The 21,037-nt window shown below is 45.7% G+C and overlaps 1 protein-coding gene across 2 annotated transcripts in view; it reads left to right on the top strand.

Annotated features, from left to right (window-relative positions):
- The window catches only part of PIR (pirin), a 60,871-nt gene that overhangs the window by 17,636 nt on the left and 22,198 nt on the right, over positions 1–21,037 (top strand). For both annotated transcript variants that reach the window (XM_037512680.2, XM_037512679.2), the window contains exons 4-5: positions 4,258–4,341; positions 4,758–4,964. In XM_037512680.2, coding sequence (XP_037368577.1) covers positions 4,258–4,341; positions 4,758–4,964 — 291 coding nt within the window. The remainder of the gene's footprint in view (positions 1–4,257; positions 4,342–4,757; positions 4,965–21,037) is intronic.

The raw sequence follows: 21,037 nt of genomic DNA on the forward strand, positions 1-21,037 counted from the left end.
AACATAAATGACAGATAATCCTAAAAGGTGATTGTTTCCTTGAAATCAGAATAGCTTTCCCCAAAGACTACAAGTCTGCTTTGGGGTTTTAGTAATAAAAGGCAGACATCATGGGTTCAGTAAAACTTCACTGGCCAAACTTTTCGAGCCAGATTTTCAAGTATTTAGGATAGGAAAATGACATTTACTTCTGTATTGCCAGAGAAAAGAGAATATTTGCGTGGTAAAGAGAGAGAGAGAGAGGAGGAGAAGGAGGTACTGGCTTCCTCGCCTTTCAGAAACAGTGATGGAATTGCTCTCTAAAGTACAATTTGTAACCAAACCAAACCAAACCAAACAGCCCTGCTCTCTTGGTATCCAGGTGAATTTTCATCTTCAAGTGAGTCATACTCACCACAGTTTACTTTCAAAAGTTGCTGCTCATATTTTCAGATGATTAGCAACTTGAAAGCCCCTAGGCTTGGATCATGGAATAATATTCAGGGATGGAAAAGAATAGGATTTGAAAGAGACTCCTTGGAGAACCCAAAGGGGAAGCTTCAGCCCACACAGAATGAAAGTTGCCTGTATTGTGCAATTACTTTAATTAAACATGCCTGCATATTCAGAAAATTTCAACAACATGCCAGTAGCAGGTCTTTAATTGCCCTTTCCAGCCTGAATTCTGAACCTTAGGGGAATATAAATGCGTGAGAAAGGTGGCGGACAGAAATCTGCCTTTATTTCTAGTAAAGCTGGTGTTGGCAACCGCAGCTTATACGAGTAGGCAGCTGGGCTTCCACATACTGCACCTGACCTTGGGCACGCTTTATTCAGATCCCACTGGCTGCTCTGGACCCCTGCAGGTCACCACATGGGGGCCGGCCCCTCTCACAGAGGCAGAGAGCACAAGAGGATGTTTGCTGTCTGGGGGAACACTGATTCCCAAAGAGAAAGGGAGAGGTAGGGTTCACCACCCATGTTCCTCTCTCAAGCCCACCAGTCAAATTAAGTTGTTCCTTTCTCATTATGGAGGGGAGGGTGAGGTACAGCAAGAAGTGGGAGTGTTAGTAGAGCAGCTTGCGTGGGAAAAGAGATACCAAAAGGGGTAGCGGAGCGTTTCCTTAACACCTTGTGGAAGGTCCTGCCCGGGTTTAATCCGCTGCTGCTGCTGGAGCAGGGGTTACGCCATATAGGTCAGGCCGTGGTGGGGGAAGGCCAAGCGCATGGCTGAATGCAGTATAGTGCTGTGGGTAGTTTCATCTCTTGGACCCTTCCCGTCTCTCTAGGCCCCCTCTTGCTGTCCAGTTCCTTGAATGAGTCATGTTCTCTCTGCTTCTTGGTCTCCATCTATGCCTAGAAAACGGTTCCGGCCCCTTCACCACCCCCTTTTTTCATCTCGCTTGCTCCTTCTCGCCTTTAGGTCTCAGCTCCTCTGAGCAGCTTTACCTTGCACATGAGTGTGGGGGAAATGCCCACCCCATGCTTGGACACTTCGTCCATATTTTACTTCTCGAATTCTCTGTTTTCCGCATCAGCATATGAGCCTCATGAAGACCGTTACTTTTCTGCATTCTCCACTGTAAAACCCCAATGAATATTGTTCAACGGATTTATAAATCACTGTGGTTGGTTAACTTCTTCTTAGTTTATTATTGTACAGTGATTGTGCCATGGGTTTTATATCTGAGAGTGGATCACCTGTTGAACATTTCCCAGATACACTAAGGTACAGGCAAAACGAACAAAAACCCATGGCCACTTGTGACTTACAAAAGAATTTTTTGAATTTTCATAGTGAAAGTATTTTCATAGTGAAAGTACATCTCTTAGTTAGAAGTACTTTTTGTGTGGGGAATAAAACAGTAACAGATTTAAAAAGCAGTCTGACCTAGAAATATATAGTGGATTCTTACAATATTTGTGGAAAACAGCAGTATCTAATGTATGTGCTGGAACTTCATAAATATTTTCTGACATCTTGAGTAATTTTGTTTTGTTTTTCTTTCTTATTTAAATATAATGCTATTTCCACTCTGTTTCTTTTTATGGTTTTTAGAGAGTTATGATTTGTTGGTAAAAAGCATTAAATACTAATTTAAATTGTTACATTTGGTTGAATGGGTCTTGGAACAGAAATTAGGTCTGACACACATAACTACAAGAGGTGCTGGGTTTTAATTGCAGGCTGCATTTTCTGGTTCCTTCATTTGATCATGGCCAAATAGACTTTTGAAATGAAATTTCCAAGAGTCAAAAAGGATAAATACATTAAGTTGTGAAGAATCTAACATGAGGGCAGCTAGAATGTGAGAACTTGGTCCAGGAGCATAGATGTTAGTAGTTATCACCAGAAACCTGAGGCATGGTGCCAGGAGTGATTTACAGATCACCCTGCTGTTACAGCCGCATTTAGATCTGTTTAGGATGATTGGTATTTCTTGGGGGAATTATAGATTCAGGTCATAAATATGCATTTATAATTATGAGCAAAATGGATGGTCGGATCTAAGAGAGTTTAACAAAGAAAGCCCCTTACCCCCGCACCGCCCCCCACACACGTACTATTTTAAACTTGAAGTATTAAATTGTTTATTTCAAATAACAATATTACCATGTCCCTGGGGTAATTTAAAGTTCTTTATAAGCGCTTGAGTGTCTTTTAAATCTGTAGAATAGGGCCTCCCTGGTGGCACAAGGGGTTAAGCACCGCACTATGAAGCAATCCACAGCCTCTGTAGCACAAGTTCGATCCCCGGCCGGCCAGGGATCTACCCACATGGCGAGGCAGACCTCTCCTGTCTTGCCCGCTGCTCCCCTCAGCAGTGTGCTTTGGTCAATCTGCCTGTTCTGTTCCCCACTCTGTCTCTGGTGAATCCTCTCACTCCCCATACCCCAGCTCTGGTATGCATAAATAAATAAATCTTTAAAAAATAATAATAAAATAAAATAAATCTGTAGAATAATCACAATAGCTTTAAAATTAGAGTGGCTTGATTTCCTTTTTAAGTTATGTATATTGAGGTAATGTGGGTTCGTAACACTATGTTTTAGGGGTGCAGGTTCATATCTCTACAAATGTAAGATCGCACACCGTGTTCCCCACCAAAGCACCAATCATCCTCCACCACAGCCCATTGGGCCCCTTTCCACTTTGCTCCCCACCCAACCTTCCCCCTCCGGTAGACTCTGTTTTGCAATCAGATTTCAGACTTTTGTTTTTGTTTGATTTTGTCTGTTCCTTTGCTTTGTTTCTTTATCTTCCACATAGGAGTGAAATTATCCGGTATTTGTCTTTTTCCTTCTGATTTATTTTGTTTAGCTTAATCCCCTCCAGTTCCATTTGATTTTCCTCTTCATAAATAATGAAATAGGACTTTATTTTTTCCTACTTTTTGGAGTTGGTGCCCAACTTGCTGTGCCAGGAGCTACTGTGCTTGCGGAGCTTCCCGGGCAGGCTTTGTTGCCTACGCCAGATGCGCCCTCTGCTTGACTGCTGTTTTCCAATTTACTTATCAGGATCAGCACTGTCAGACAGAACTTTCTGTAAAGATGAAAAAGTTCTGTAATCTGCGCTACTCACCATGACAGCCAGTGGCCAGGCCAGCTACTGAACACTCAAAATGACAGATGCCCCCCAGGAGCTGAATTTATCATTTTGTTTCATTTTGGTTAATTTAAACTTAGCCACATGCGGTTTGTAGCTACTCTCTGAGACAACACAGAACTTTGCACTTTTAGATTAGGTACGGCTGTGCCTCTGGAGAGACTGACTAAAATTTATACGAATGCATTTGCTATATTCATTGACACTTGGTGGATTTGTGTGCTTGGTGGCAGAAATACATCTCCTCTGGATTTCCCCAATCAGTTTTCAGGGGAAGTTGTGGAGCCCTGGGGTCTATCACCCCACATGCCCTCGTGGATGTAGCCTTGACCGCAGGGCCGCACCATTTCAACGGGAGCTGCCCTCTTCCACCATGAGCTCATGGACCCACCACGTCAGGACCATGGCTGCTGGGCTGAGAGCTGGGGCTCTCACCTGAATGAGAGCTTTGGCTTGCTCAGGGCTGCATCTGCTGGAAGGAAGGGGCTCCTGTTTGATGGTCTCTCAAAGACGTTGCTTGTGCTCATGCAACCCTTGCAGAGACCCGTTCCCTCAGCTTGCTCCACTGTCTTCATTGCTCCAGCCAGTCCCTTAAATTTTCTGTGGAACAAGTGAACAAGTTTTCACAGCTACCCAACACCTACTTTTTCTTTCTGTTTGTCTTTTCAAAGGTGTCTTACCTTCTGGAAGGGGGCAGCATGGCCCATGAAGACTTCTGTGGACACGTCGGTCGGTTGGATCCAGGGGACCTGCAGGTACAGCCAAGCATGAGGAATTGAGGAGGGGGGGATTGGCTCAGACCTCCTGCTTCCCCATCCACCTTTTTTTGCTTCTTAATGCTTGTCTCCCCAGAGTGCCCCCAGTATGCTAGCCACCCGCTACTCCCCATCTCAGCACTGAACCAGAGACTCGGGGATCTCAAAGAGAGGGCTCTTTCACTGGTGTAAATTTCAGGTCTGATGCTTTGATTACAAAGGAGGAAGCCTGGGATGCATTGGGAAAAGCAAAAAGGGCTTCAGCAATCATTTTTGTCTTGTTATTCCTCATGAGGCCCAAGGATGCTGAAAGCAGCCCTTGTGAAGGGCCTCACTTAGCCCCCCATGGTAACCCTCCCTCCTGTACCTGTTAAAGGCTGGGTCACACCTCCCTTCTCGTTGGTCTGCTCTTGCAGTGGATGACTGCGGGCCGAGGCATCGTGCACGCTGAGATGCCATGCTCAGAGGAGCCAGTCCATGGCCTGCAACTGTGGGTTAACTTGAGGAGCACGGAGAAGATGGTGGCACCTCAGTACCAGGAACTGAAAAGTAAAGAAATTCCTAAACCCAGTAAGGATGGTGTGACAGTGGCCGTCATTTCTGGAGAAGCTCTGGGAATAACGGTAAGCCCTGCTGCTGTGCCTTTGTGGAAACTGAGATGTACAGTGGTACAGGCCTGGCCCTGTCAGGTGCTCAGCTCTCCCTGGGTTTATCAGAGGTCCTGCCCCAAGGGATGTGCCTGTTTTGTAGGGGTCAGAATAAATGAAACCTAAGCGAAACCAGAAATTTTATGCTGCAGGAAAATCATATAGTTCAGAAAACTACAGGAAAGCAAGCTCATATAAGGACTTGGACTGCCTTGAATTTCCTTAAGAGTTCATTTCCAGACAGAGTTGAGCTGTCTGCAGCTAAAACGAGAAACCGGGCCACTGATTTGATCTATCAGCAAAGCCAACAATACCATGAATCCTTAGCTTACAATGCTGCTCATTTATAGAAAACACAGAGCAGATTGCATGTTGGAGTTGATTCCGATTACAGGCAGAGGACGTTTTAAAGCACTTCCAAGTTGCAGGCCACGTGCTCTTGTATTCACAACCAAGAACAGAGACCAGAAGTTGTGGTCCAATTCTGTAAGGTCATGTTTTAGTAGCTGCTGGGCCTGCTTTTTCCTTCTTGCCATGTAAAATCCTGAAGTGGATTGTATTCTCCTAAATATGATCAGCCCTGTTATGAGAGCATGTGAACGACGGACCCTGGACAGCATTCATGTGGACTTTGAGAGGCAGGGTGGTATGCCAGCTGGAGACAGATGTCTGGGTTAGAATCCCCACCATGAACTAGCTGGGTGACTTTGGGTGAGCCACTTAGCCTCTCTGTGCTTCTGTGTCCTCACCTGCAAAATAGGGTTGCTGTGAAGATTCAGGAAATTTTTCCTACATTAAGCCTTTGAAACAAGCGCCAGGCCAGACTCATGGTAAACTTCACATAAGTGGTAGCTGTTCCTGTTGTTATTTTGATTAGTCTGTGTTAGCTGGGCAGGAGCTGGGCTGAGCTTTATGTCTGTTGTCTGTGCTAAAGGGACTTCCTGCGATCAGGGAAGGTCATCGTTTACCCGCCCTGAAAGGAAAGACACCAGCGTGAGTCGTTGAAAAGATGAGCGAGGCTATTGGCCATTTATCTCTGAGTCTCATAAGAAACATAGCTTTGCTCATCTGAAGCCTTACTGCCTGCTCACCAAGGGAGGATGGGATCTTAAAACATCTAGATGTGTCATTAAAACAAACTGAAGGTCATTGTGCAGCAGGAAGGTAATTTTAAGTTAAATTACCAGAGGCAGTTGAGACTGGACCTTTCAAGAGATGGATGTGTTGAGACCAGTATCAAGGCAACAGCTGCCCTCCCTGCAACTGAAGGATCTAGAAAATGAAATCAGTGAGCATTCCAGTGTTTCTCCAGCTTCAGTATGGATTATGGGGGATAGCTTGTTAAAGTGCAGAGTCTGTCTCATTAAGTCGGTGGCCTGAGAATCAGCATTTCTAACCCGCATCCAGTGCTGATGCTGGGGCCTAGGGGCCCCTGTCCAGAATGTGTGTGATGGGCATGGGATGGCAGACATAGGAATTTGCCTGTCATGAGCAAGTTTGACCAGGCACCTGTAGAAGAGGTGAGAGCATCTCGCTGTGTGGCTTTTGGCAAATCTCCCTTCACCTTTCAAATCCTACATTCCCCCCAAAAGTGAGGGTTTTTTTTGTGCAAGATTTTACCAGCTTTTGCCAGCAACACTCTGTCCTTTTGCTATTCCCAAAGCCAGCCGTGTCCCTGTGTGCCAGGGTCTGTGTATCTGAGCACTTGTCCAGGCCTGGGAAAGCCACAGGCAGTTCTGAGCAAGATTCTGCCAGGACAGTGAGGTCTAAAGTGAAGGCTGAAAGGGAGAGAAGATAAAACTGGGATACTTGGAATAGTTTGTCACTTCTGGAAGGTCAAAATCACATGTTTATTTCATGAGAGTATGAAATTCTCCAAACCCCATTCCATCCTTATCAGGCAGCCAAACAGCAACTTCTATTGCCAGTTCTCTCTGGAACATGACTCCTTTGCCAACATATGACTCCACTTGCCTCCTGCTGTTTTAAATTCCATTATGTCAGAAGCAGACCCTTAGGAGCCCTTAGCCCCACCAGGGAAGGTCAGAAAAAGGCAATCTGAAGCCAAGAAGGCCTGGCTTCAAGGCCGGCTCCACCTTTGACTGACTTTTGGGAAGTCACTTAGGCTTGCTGGGCCTCAGTTTCCTCATCTGTAGAATGGAGGTCACTGTAACGCCGCCAGAGGGCCATTAGGGGAATTGTGTGATATGTGTAAAGAACCTAGAACAATACCTGGATGGAGTGAGCCTTCTGTAAGTTGCTTTTGCATCTTTTTATTTATTACGGGGCCTGCAGAGCTAATGAAAAGGACCTTCCTTCTGAGGGACAGACTATATTCGTGGATTGAATAACCAAAATTTAAAAATTTCAATTGCCAAAGGCGTTTGCCAAACATCTTGCATAATTCACTCGCATTTTGTTCACCACTGTTCCCTCGGCACTGGAACAGTCCCGGACATCGTGCCGGCGTGCGCAAGAGGCAGCAGGCACGGTGGAGGGCTGCTCGGCTCCGAGTGGCCAGGGGAGAACCGCAGAAGGCAGACCAGAGAGCGCTGAGGGCTGCCGGCCATGAGCTTGGTGTGAGCTGCCCGAAAAGTGGTGAGAATGATAACATTAGCTCCGTTCTAGTCTAAAATAAAATAAGTGATTTAAGGGATTAGGAAGCAGGGACATGAAGACCAGATCTGTGGGTTTTTGGGTTTTTTTTTAATGTGAAGACGACACCATTTTTTACAAGACCCATGTCTTCCTTGCGGGCGGCTCTGGTTCAAGCGAGAGCCGCGATGAGATGAGAAGTTTGGAGGCCCTGGCTTTCCCGTGGGGGTCCACAGGCCTGTCTGCTTTAGCATCTTTCCTGTGGGTTTGCAGGACATAGCTTGACCTCGAGTAGGGGACACACTTAGCAGCTTTCAACTGCTTTCAGCTTTCAGCTCACTCCATCCAGTGTCTCTGCCGGGCATTTCTCTCTCACCCTGGGGTACCTTCGGGTGCCTTGGGGGGGACCCAGTCCCAGGGGCACTTCTCTCCCAGCCAGATGCTCTGGTGGGTGTGGCGTGGTAACATACAGGTGGGAACCTGCACCCCTAAATCACACAGCGTTAGATCAGTAAAAAATAATACAACTGGAAAACAAAGTGACCTTCCCATGAATCCACCCAAGGTGGCTGTGGGTTGACTTGTGATTTATAGCCACACCCACCATGGTCACCTCCCATCCAGAGAGCCGCCAGAGTGGCCCGGCTGTGGTCAGGCCCTGCTGCCCACACCAGGAGCAAGAGAGGCAGCTGCCCCCCACATCGGCCAGCTTTTGTGTTCATCTAAGGCAAAGTGCCATTTCAAATATTTTGTCACCCGTGTACACTCAGCGCCAGTCTACAACCCCTCTGCCTTAATTTGATACATATAGAGAGATCAATCTATTTGTCTGCCATCCACCTGTCTGTCTGTCTATCTGTAGTCATTTGTGGCTTCCAGGGAAATACTTTTTTTTAAAGATTTTATTTATTTATGCATACAAGAACTGGGGTGCAGGCCAGAGGTGTGAAGGGTGAGGTGAGAGGATTCACCAAAGACAGAGTGGGGAGCAGAACAGGCAGACTGACTGAAATACACTGCTGAGGGGAGCAGTGGGCGAGTCAGGAGAGGTCTGCTGTGCCATGTGGGTCAGCTCCCTGGCTGGGGATCGAACTCGTGCTGCAGTGGCTGCTGATAGCTTCATAGGTTGCGTCTTAACCTCTTGCGCCACCAGGGAGGCCCCAAGGGGAAATACTTTGACAGCATATCCAAAGGGCAGCAATTTTGACAATCACAATTCTGAAGGGTAAGCTGCGAACATGTCTGCTTTCTACCGGTTTCTATCAGGGAATTTCAGTTCTTCCATGTCACCCAGCACATTTGAAACGGATCCTGACTTTGCAGTTGATCCCAAATCCTTAGCTCCTCCTCTCCCCTGCCCGTCTGGGCTTCGTCCTCTTCACTTTGGGATATGGGGAGAGCCAGCTCCTTCCCACCGGAGGCCTCCCCTCCAAAGAATGACTTCCTAACGTAGCACTTAAAAGCCATTACACAGTGGTGATGGTGCACAGGTGAGCATTGTTTAAAAATGAACAATGATATAAAATATATATAAATTAATTAATTTAAAAAATAAAATAAAAAGCCATTACACTGCAAAAACAGGTAACCAGACATGAGCTTTTAAATTTTGTCCTTGAAAGTTTGCAGTTCTTGTTGAGGAAGAATGACAGGTATTCTCCTAGAGGCGTAGCTTGACATGGGCAGCGCATTTCTGACAAAGGGAGCTTGAGCTAAGGGCTCCAGCTATCCCAGAGCTACTGGGGAGGGAAGCACTCTTGCTGGAAGAGGAGCCCTCCCTTCCAGAGGCTTCTCTTCATTTATTTTATGCATAGAGCAGAGCCCTCTGGGATGGGTATTTAAAGATCATTCTCTTTGTGCAGGATAAGGATGAATCTGAGACTTTACTCAGGATATCTTCTTATTTTGAATTTTGAAAGATGTATATGTTTGCATATTTAAATCATCAAGCTAAACCAGAAAAGGGGAAAAAAATAAATCGTAAAATTAAACGCAAACAAATGAAGAGTGTGAAATCTTTGTAAACATATCAGCAACATAATCACAAAGAGAAAATATTGGTTTTAAAGGCTTTTAAACATTTGTCTGTACAGTTTTAGTGGGATTCATTGTAGAGACAGAACTGCACCAAAAATGTAAGCTCCCCTCCTTAGTTTCATTGTTAGTGTTGGCACTACAAATTTTAAAACAAATGTGTGTATGTTAGGAGATAAAACAACTGAGTGCATTTGTTAGTATTTTTCAGAATCTAGATTTTTGTTGTCAGAATCATAGGTACGGATATAAAAGAAGAGAACTAAAAAATACTGTAATGATCAATGTTACATTAAACATTGAATGGACCTTTAAAAAATGAATGGCCTTTATCTCTATGAGGCTATTTCTGGAAACCTAATATGATTTGATTTCTTTAGGAATCCAAGATTTTTAATGATACAGTTTTATGATTCTTGCTGATAAAAATTTTCCTCTGGTTTTTATTTTCCACTGATTTTTTTTCTTTTCTTTTTATGGTCCATGTTTAATTAGATACTTTGAGAAATGCTCAAAGTAAGTCCTGCCTAAGCAAGTCACAGTCACCCAAATGAATTCTGGCTGCTTGTCCCCTTTGTGCTCCTAAATACATGTATTTGAACAGGCACTTGAGGGGGGGGGGGGAAGTGTCCCCAGGAGGCACAGAGACTCCTGGCCTCCCTGGGCTCAGGTCAAGGGAAGCAGAGCATTTGGGGGGAAAAGGCTGTTACAAAGCGCCCAGGCCTGTACTAGTATGGAGTTGGGGCTTCCACCCTCTCCCTCCTGTCGTTAACTGAAGTCCCACCCATGTCCTACCTCTTCGGGGAAGACTTCTCTGCCCCCTGAGATCCATGTAACCCTCCTGTCTTCACCGCTAAATGCCCTGGACATGCCACGCGAATAAGATGCAACCGCAGACCTGAAATAAGGTCACAGTCTAGCCGGGGAGAGGAGCTGCAAACTTCATGAGTTTCGTGGGATGTGGGAGATGCTGGGACAGCCATATGTGAAACTCTGAGGTGTCAGAAGGAGGGAGGGTTGATTTTGCTTGTGTGGATGGAAGGAGGAAGAGGAGAAGCTGGGCAGGGTCGTGTCTTATAATGGCCTGCCCGAAAGACTGTGGCGGCAGTGCAGAACTCTTTGGGGATCCTCACTGGGGGAGGAGGCTGCACAAACAGATCGGTGGGGTGTGACAGAGCCAAAGGAAATGACGCACACTGCTGGCGTGGGGGCACCAAGACCAAGTTTGTCGTTGTCGGATTTTGTCCCAGGCTGCCCAGGGCTTTCTCTGCCCTGTCTCCCTGTGTCCAGGTTTCCTGGAGTGTGGTTTGAGGTTCCGGGGGCGGGCTGCTGTGCACAGTCTTGTCCCCTCTGGAACTGAACAACACAGTTCCTGTTGAGGGACCTGTGTGCCCGGGCCACAGAGCCCGAACAGATGATCGGCATCACCCCACAGACAAGTGTGGAACTTGGTTCCGATTCAGTGTTGAGAATAGGCACAACTCGGTCTGTTTGTCTTGTTTGGTAAATCGGAGGACCCCAAGAAATGCACCCAGCAACTTCAAAGACTTGTCCTGTGGTTGGCAGCCCATAGTTGGCACTTCATTTGCAGTTAGGAATGTTCAAGTAAACAGTGGTCAGGATCTGTTCAAATCAGCTGTACAAAAGGTTGCTCTTGCCCAGGGCAGCCCATTCACCCCAGAAATACCATTCTTGGTGCTCACAAAGGGTGCCAGATGCTCTTATTCCTTCAAGATGTCCCCGCTGACTTCATCATCTAGGAAGAATATTCCAGTGATGGGGTAGGCCCTCTTCTGCCAGTAAGTGAAGAGTGGGTAGGTGTTCAAAAGTTTAAAGCGGAAGTTCCACCCCGTGCCATTCACGCACAGGTGCCCTAGTAACCGGGATCACAGATTAGCGAGGAGCGCAGCTGGAGAGTCTGGTCAAAGCTGTGCCAAGAGCGAGGTGTCGCCTCCACTATAGCTGCGTGGACTTTATGCATCGCAATCTTGTCTGTGGTGCTGCACGTGTACTTTTAGGATATAATAAGTCTTTCCCCAGGAAGACATCGCATATTCTTTCTACTCCCGTGAAAATACGAGAGAGCTTCAGAGGCTCTATGAGTCGCATTAAAGGTGGAGCTCCTGTGGATGCCCATGAGCTGGAGGCAGCGATTTCTAGGACTGGTCTTGTTGCTGCGAACATGGACCTAGGCGTAGACCACAGCACAAATCCCGGAGCTCCTGGAGCTCTTGGAGAATTGGCACAAACAGTAAAATGCAACAAGCACATTCCTTGTGAGATATAATTGTGATTAAAGCTTTGTTAAGAGTTCTCCTCTGGGGGCCTCCCCGGTGGCACAGAGGTTGAGCACCGGGTTGCGAAGCTGCCCGCAGCCTCTGCAGCGCCGGTTTGATCCCCGGCTGCTCCCCGGCCACCGGAGGAGGGTCCCACATGGTGCGTAGACCTCTCCTGCCGCCCGCTGCTCCCCTCAGCAGTGTCCTTCGGTCCTTCTGCCTGCTCTGCTCCCCGCTCTGGCTCTGGTGAATTCTCTCACCCTCCTGTGCTGCTGACTGTACCCAGTGCTTGTATAAATAAATAAATAAATCTTTAAAAAAAAAAAAAAAAAAGAGTTCTCCTCTGGACAGGTGTAGTGCTCCACGATGGAGGCGAATTAAAATATTGCAACTCAAACCGGCTCTCAGTCAGTGATGAGGACTTATCTACAGGAGGGGCATGTGGCCTTAAAGCTGCAGCGAGTCCTCACCGTCCATCGCAGGTTGCTCCCCTTGGCTTAGTGCCGTGGGGTGAGGAAGCTGTCAGAGCCTCTCATTTTGGAAGAACTTCCACACTGACTATGGGCAATTGGGAGGGTTTCCCAGAAAGGCATCCATGCCATCATAGTTCAGTCGAGCTCGGCAAATCTGTACTGAGGTCCAGCCGTGTGCAGGACCCTGGGAAAGTGTGAGGGCAAACAAAAAATAATCAAGGGCTGGAAGGGCACAGTGGAAGGGACACTCATCTGCTAACTCGACGTACTGCGGTGGGCCACCTGACGAGTGGACATGGTGGGCTTTGAGAAAGGCAGAGTAGTAGAGGGGGCGCTGCCCAGTGTGGAGAGCTCTGTGAGAAGGTCTAGAGATGCGGCATCTTCTTCCCCTCTTTAGTCAATGTTTGTCTGTGGGGGTGGGGCAGAGAGGCCAATTCCCCCTGCCCTCCGAAATTATGTCACCTAGCCCTTTCCGGCATCCTCTGAGGAGGCCACTCACCACACACCGCGTCTGGCAGCTTGGATTTTCATTCCATTTTGGGTATGGAGGGAGGATCCAAACAGCCTCAGTGTGTCTGTCAGGTTAACCTCAGGCTCTGGAGCTGCCGTAGCTCCTACTGCCTGAGAGTGGAGGATGGGAATCAGCACCCACCTCTTCCACCAGCCTCCAGCCTTCAGCAGAACCCAGTTTCTCACAGCCCCTGCTGAGCAGTAGGGACCTTCCTCTCTGCTTGTCTGGGGATAAGCAGGAGCCCGTGGCCAATATTCTAGGAACCCGTTTGTACACTTCCGTTATTTAGATGGGCTGGTGTAGCAGTTTGAGGCTTTGGGGATCCATCAAGGAAGGGACCGGTGTGTGAGAGGCAGGCACCCGAACTTCATTGCAGAGTGTGCAGACACGGTTGCGTGAGAAGGGAAGTCCCTTCCAAGACAGTGGCACAAGGCCGTCGCCCAGGAGGAGTCTGGAGCCAGGGCCCCTCCTGAGGGAGTCGGGGAAATCAGAGAGGGCCTCCATGTCTAGGTGATGTCACTCAGCCACCAGGGGAGGGTCTCTAGGTCAGAGAGCCCCACAGGACAGGTGCGGGACTTGTCTTGGCGTAGGGTAGGTTGACGCTGAATGGCTAAACGTGCACTGATTTACGATGGGTACCTTGGTGGTGGGGTTGGGGTGGTAACATACATGTGAAAAGCTGTGGGCCTGTACCTCGGAAGCATATACACTGTTGAAAACCAATGAAAAATTAGCTCCATGAAAAATAACTTTTTTAAAAGAATATTTTCAAAGGAGTTGAGGTGGACTCCAGCTGGCTTTGGGCTATGAAGAAGGGAACAACCCGGGGGTCATTTTCGCCTCATGCTAGGAGCTGTCTCTGGCCTTGAATGCAATGGTTGGGCAGGAAGCTTTGCTTTCTTCCACCCCTTCCTCTACTGTGATGGGCCATTAGGACCTGAGTGAGTTCCGAGGGCAGTGCAAGGCTGGAATTCCCCATCGTGTGAGATGCCTTCACAGTCAAGCTAGAGCTGCTTTTCTTGTGCTTCTGGCGCTTCCATTTGAATCAGAGGATCAGGCAGTGAGAGATCAGCTCTCCAGCCGTCTGCCTTGTGGAAGAGAGCACCGCCGCCCAGCTAGGCGAAAGGCCCTTCCGAGGTCACGCAGCTCATAGTGGAAGGAAACTAGACCCAAACTCAGGTCTCCTGAATTTTGCTCATTTTACTTGCCCAGCGTCCCTGCCTCACCACACTAGTCACCGGCGCCCAGGAACTTGCTGAGCGTGTCTCTCTTCAGTTTGGCAGTGTCTTAGCTGCTTTTCATGGAAACAAGCTTCAGAATGAACCTCTGTCTCTTTCCACACCGAGAAGGTATCTGCAGGCCCGCGTCTGTACGAGAAGACTCCCTGGCTCTGTCAGAATAGCCCGCGGATGATGGTGCAGGAGAAGCCTGTGCCATAGTAAATTCTTCCTTAATCATAAAACTGAAAATTCTTATCTGCACAAAGGTATCTGTCCCCAGAGCTCTTATCTTTGCCAAATAGTTTCCCATCTAGATGCACTTTCCTGCAAGAACTCTTAAAAACATTTTAGTAAATACCAAATATAACAAGCAGAGTTAAAAATACTATAAAGCTCCGTGAGGACTATCTTAGCATCGGTGAAGGGGTTGCTGACTCAACTGTGGAGCACATCGCACAAGGATGGGAGATATGGAATCGAAAAGCTCCCTTTTGCCATATCTGGGGGTCATTTGTGGTTTTCTTGTACTGTTGCCTTTGGAGGATCATGGCTGGATGGAGTGTTCATATGAGTGATGGGCGTTTGTTCGTTCTCTGGTTTTCATTTTGCAAGGAAAATGAGAACATCTGTAACCCAACTTCAGCCAAGATTGCTGACTCAAGGGGTGAAGAAATCAAAGTCCAGTTTCACAATTAACATGTCACTGGTTAAATCTCAGGACTGAGTCCTGCCTGTCAGCATGTTTATTCCCTTTCCTTCAGCTGTTTTCTCCTCACTTTGCCTCCCCTGAAGGGAAGGTGAGGAGAGACACCAGCATGTTAATACTGATGAAAGAGCTGCCTGGAACAGGAAAATGTGGAGACTAGACTGCAGGATAATTTGGCTACCTCCACAATTCCTGGTTGGCTGTACAGCTTGATGCTCAAGATTTCCCACAATCCTCTTTGGCTGATAGAAGTTAGCAATGCTGTTGGCCCTCTCTAAGGCTCACCCTATACACAGTCACTGGCGTTTTGCCTAGTTGTTCCTTGTCTTCTCTTTGTGTAGCACTTCATGTATATGTCAAAATGTGATTACAGAGTTGTAATCCTTCCCATGATACCTTTGGCACTGAGAATGGAAACTAATCTCTCTCACTCCTTATCAGAATTCTTTAATCAAGAATTCAGAAATCAGAGTACTTTGGATTGGGGACAGAAGACTTAGCCTTTCATTGAAGAGCATCAGCCTGTTCTAAACAATGAGAGATGAATGTTTGCTTTAAATAATGTGGCAAATCTCCTTTTCATTTCCTCGAAGCCTTAAGGCCTCCCAGAGAAAGAAGACCTGGTTCTCCTGCATGGGTTGATGGGACCTGGCAGTGTTTCTTGAGTGTGTATGGAGGTGGCATTGGTGGAGAGAATGGGTCTGTGTCGATGAGTGTTCTCCTCAGTGCAAAGCCTAGCAGACCGTGAGAGTGGGAAGGTGGTAGAAGGAAAAGAGATTGGGTAGCCCTATGGGAGATGTACTGGATGGTGACAAGAACTCCAGTGGAGTAGAGCTTCCTCTATTAGTTGAAGCTGCATAACTAGTTCGTGAAGTTTTCCCCTTTGACGCTCTTCCTTGTAATCAGTGTAAAAGTAGCCAACCCAGAGCAGACCCAAGTGAAGCAAGTTCTCACCTAACTTCCTCAATAGGTTCTTGGAAACTGTGACTTTCAGCAAAAGGACATTGACTAAAGGCAGGTCCTCTAATGACATCATTCGGTGATGTTGAACAAAACCTTATTCAAGGAGCTGCTGTGTCTGTGCACACATAATACTGATAAAGATGATCACCAGTTGGGGAAAAGAGAAGAATAAGTGAGTTGGTACCATCGGTGAGCCTGTCACAAAATGAAAACAGTCTGGCTCATGATCTCACAGGTCCTAGAAAAATAGATTTGACGTAGGGTAAAGAGCTGAACGTTAAACATTCTAAATGATCACAATATAGGCAGCCATTTATGTGAGCTTTGGATGGGAGAAGACTCTCTAAGTTTAAAGCTGGAAAGGAAAAATGGGGTTGGATTGTGGGTGCCAGGCACACTGCAGGGGCGTCTTCAGGGATCTCTTGTGTTCTTGCCCCTTCTAGCCTCCATATGGGAGCTCAAGATACCTCTTTCACATAAAATTTGCATCAGTGTGTTTCCACTGTACTTCAGAGAGAACCCAACTACCTTGTCTTGGCTTGTAGCTGAGTCCTTTGTAACTCTAAACTCAACACACACCTTTCTCTCCAGCCACCTTTTGTGTCTGCAGCTTGCTTGCCTTTTAGTATTTGAATCCTCCCAGCTCTTTCTGCCCCCCACCCCGGCCTTTGCACATGCTCCGCTCATTTTCTGCCCAGAAACCTGTGACCCCACAGCTTTTCTCATTTGAGTCTCCACGTCACTATGACCTCTCTAAAGAAACCTTCCCTTATGCTCCCATTTTATTCTCTTTCTTTCTCTGCATCCTATGTATTTCTTTTACAGCATGCAAAATATTTTATAAATTTAAATTTAATTTGTTCAATTGTCTTCCTCACTAGGAAGTCAATGTCACAAAGGCCGAGGAGGTTATTCACCAGTAGATAGATCCGGTGTCTAGCACACTGTAGGCTCTCCACCAGTAGTTCTTAAAGGAAAGAATGCATTAATAAATGAGTAAAAACTGAAATAGGTTAATGAGCAGATATTTTATAAAAATGAAAATCCAGGTGACCTCAGGAATACACATGGAGCACCTAGAATAGTGCCTGCTACATACTCAACCCTCCATAGTTAGCTGTTGTTTTTGTGAGAGTAATAATATTTAATAGTATTTGTTAAACTAGTAGAAACCTCACCCAAATTAAAAGAGTAAGGAGCTATCAGTGTCTGCTTCTTATATTGGCTAAGATTTAAAAACATAAGATGTTTAACATTTGGATGGGATGGGCTGGTAGTTGCCAAGTCATTTGACCGAAAAATGGTGGGTAGGAATCAGTCAGTCAGTGTGACAACAAGTCAAAATGACATTTTGTTTTTGTTTTTGTTCAAAAACAAAGAGCTACAGACACCGGTTGTCCAAATACTGGTATTTGTACTATGAAGGTGGTGCCTATAAACCTTATCTTTATGTCAGTTTTTTTCCTTATTTTTGTCAAAATTTTCAAAGATTTTCAGGTATTTTTTCCTTTCCTCGTCCTTACCTTACTCCTGTTTCCCCCCTCAGCAATGACTCCTTCCCTTCTATGTTTGTGACAAAGGTATATTGGAAAAAATCTGAATGTGTAGTAATAGGGGTTGGTTCCAATGAGTTAACTTACTTCCACGAGGGGGCTAGATGTGGAGGGATGATATTCAAAGCAGATAACGGGTTGAAAAGCTGGCCCATGACGCAGCAAAGTGGCCTGGACTAGCAAAGCCAGTGTCCTCAGAATCACGCTCGATCCCATGAGCATGCAAAGCGATTTGCTTTGGGCCACGTTGCAGTTGGCCACAGACCTACCAGTGTATCAAAAGCCTTTAAATGTCCAAACTTTTAGATCCATAATTTCACTGAGAAGGAAAAACAAAAATGGGGTCAAATGTATTCATCCAAAGTTAGCAATGATGACACAAAACGACATCCAAACTCAGGGAGAGGTCCAGCCCGAGAGAGGGGATCCAGGGATAGGTGGGGAGCGCTTTCTTTCCCTTGTGGGATATCGAGAGTTGGCATTTGTGAATACGATTACCTAGAGTAATGTGGTCATGCAACACATAGTAAGATTGAGAATTTAAATGTGGTTCTGAAAAGCCACTAAATCATCAAGGGTTTTTGAAATAATTCCCACACAGAAATGCAGAATCACTTATTAGCTCTGACATGGCAAATGCTGCCCCTTTGTTCTTAGGGAAGTCTGGTGTGGTGGCAGATGCAGCAGGTTCCGTGGTACAGGGTGCAGTCACTTCAGAGGAGCACTGGTAACGTGTAAGGTGCTTGCTTTGCCACACATTTACGTAGCAACCAGTTCACTCTTTCTCCTGGGAAGATGTTTTTAAGCCACATGGCTTCCATGTGGAAATGATTTCATCTCTTAATTGGGATCACGTTTACCAGTAAAAGCAGAGGAAGGCAGCTTGACAAGGGTAAGTGGGAAGTCTTTGATGGCTACAAGATGAAGGTAATTGGGAGTCGGAAGGAAGTGGATTTGTAGACCTTGTTTGGTCTTGTTTTGTGGTCATTATTGGCGTAGTATCTTAGTCTTGTTAAGGGTTTAATTCTGACATATTTATAGAGAGAGACAGGGTATTTGTGGATTTGGTAGCATCCCTGGTGTAGATTAGCTAAAATTTGCCCCTTACTCTCATAGGAAGTTAGTTAACTTACCTTCTAGAAACTTTGCCTATATGATACCTGAACTGTAAACATTTTTTTTTACATTATTTAATTGTTATCAAGAGAAGCTATTCCTCAGTCCAGATATTCACGTTTCATAGTTATGGAACACAAGTCAGTGACAAATTTCCATCTAAGTCAAGCCAAAGAAATATTTATGTTTCAAAATCACAACTCTCTGAGAGATATCCGCCTTCCTCATCTCCTCATCTTTCATGGACTCGTCATTGCTCTAAAAGTCTGTGTGTGCCTTCTTTCTTAACTCAGCGACAGCAAATTATAGAAGGCACCCCCCTGGCACCTTGCCTCTGAGGTTCGAGCAAAGCGCTGCAAGTCACGGTAGTTCTTCCCCTCAACAAGGATATCCTTCCACGCAGCGCACTGTGAAATTTTAAGCCAGTAGACTTTTAAATGTAGACTAAACTCTTTAAAGATATATTTCCTAAGTATACTTTTTTTAAAAGATTTATTTATTTATTCATACAAGCGCTGGGTACAGTCAGAACCGTGGGAGGGTGAGAGAATTCACCAGAGCCAGAGTGCGAAACAGAACAGGCAGACTGACGAAGTACACTGCTGAGGGGAGCAGCAGGCCCTGCAGGAGAGGTCTGTCGTGCCATGTGGGACCCTCGCCGGTGGCTGGGGATCGAACCGGCGCTGCAGGGGCTGCAGGCAGCTTTGCAGCCCAGCGCTCAACCGCTGCGCCACCAGGGGAGGCCCCCAAGTATACTTTTAACCAAGAATTACGAAAGAGAAAAGAGGAACAACTTTGGATTTTAGTACCCGTGCAAGCACTAGTAATCAACGCAGTCAGAGCAATGGAAAAAGAACACAATTTCACCAGTGGAATTGAGTGTGTTAGTTCCGTTTATGCTGAAACAGATTTGTAAAGGAATGTTTTATTTTAGGTTGTCATAGACCAGTTTTAATCCTATGGAAATAGATACATTGATAGCTAAGTTTTAACCAAAGAATATTTGTTTAATTAAATTCTCATTCTATTTTGAGGGTCTATTAATAATTTAATGCTACACATAAAAATAAACAGAACAGAACACAGGGAAAAATGTGCCTAATGGCGATATTTCTTTATGGTTGCAAATCAGCAGTGTGTGTAATAGAAAAATTCAATCCAGATTTGCTCAAAGTGCATTGGAGGCTGGAGTTATCATCCTTGAGTTAAATAAACATAATTTACATTTGGTATTTCAACAGAGTTACCATGGAAGATCAAAGCTGAAAAAGTAAAACATACCTGCTTTTCAAACACACACACACACACACACACACACACACACACCACACACACACACACATACACACACACACACGGTGATAAGAACAGTCTCCAATTGAGTTTTATATCATTATAGGTGAACTGGAGTAGAATAATATATATTTAGATTTGGGGTTATCCTGCAACTTTCAAGATTCCAATTTTCAGCAGGAAAAAGGATATTAGAATTGGAATTCTGTTTTAAATTATAGATGTTGTGAAAAACACCTTTCCAGTGAATTAATAGTTTCTCTAGCCCTTTCACACTGTAAGATGCTAGGACTTACTTGTGGCCTTATGAAGTCTCTCCGTAGTTTCTGTTTAACATTTTTGTACATAAATATGGAATCCTGTATGTGCATATACACATATATCTGTGTAGTAGCAATCTTAGAGAGTTAGGGTACTGTTTTTTGGACAATGTGGATTAGGTAGAGAAGCTGAGGCAGAAAGAAAAGAAAATGAACTAACCAGGAGGGCAAGGTTGATGACTGAGGTTGAAAGCAAGACGACAGCAAGGGAACAGCAGCTCCCCACAGTCCTCGTGGTCCTCCCTCACACCAGCCCCATCCTCACATCTCTACGGTTATAGAATAATTAGAAGGGAATTTAAGAAATTAAAGCATGGAGGAAACGTTAATTTTCTGACTCAGTGTTTCAGAACCAGAAATAGACTTAAGCATCTGTGAGTCCCAGCACGGGATTTTCAGATGAGTGAACTAAGCCCAAAAGAAGATAAGGGTGTTGCGAGTCAGCATCAAAGACCCCTGGCTTCCAGTTGAAGGTTATTTTTATGACCACATTCTAGGAGAAATCTAATAAGGATTGGACTTGGAGCCTCTTGGTGATGAATCTTCACTATAGGCAGGCGTGCTGCATCTGCTGCTGCGATCGAGGTTAGGAGAGAGGCGTAAACCAAACAGAGATCCTTTTTCTGGAAGGGATCAAAACACTACCCAGGAAGAGGAGCCGTCCGATATTACGTGACATTTACCCTTGATCTTTTCAGAGGTAATTTTAGAAGTCTTCATCGGGCAAAGCCAGATCCTTTCCAGATGGTGCCTTAAGCCCATAATGGTCCTGGAGAACCAGCCCCCGTGTCCCGTGGGGGCTGGCCTTGTTTTATGTATGTTTCAAGCTCTTCAGGATTGATTGTGAATCTTTGGCCTCAGGTTGCACTTGATGTCACAGGTCTATCTGGTTTCATTTATGTGTGCACAGGAGAATTTGCTTGCCCTCTCTTTGAAGAGGTATTGATGCAGTTTGACCTTCCAAATTGTGTAAAAATCACCTACCAAGC

Source organism: Talpa occidentalis, unplaced genomic scaffold (assembly GCF_014898055.3).
Source record: "Talpa occidentalis isolate TD23 unplaced genomic scaffold, MPIMG_talOcc4v2.1 talOcc4.15, whole genome shotgun sequence".
Taxonomy (NCBI): domain Eukaryota; kingdom Metazoa; phylum Chordata; class Mammalia; order Eulipotyphla; family Talpidae; genus Talpa; species Talpa occidentalis.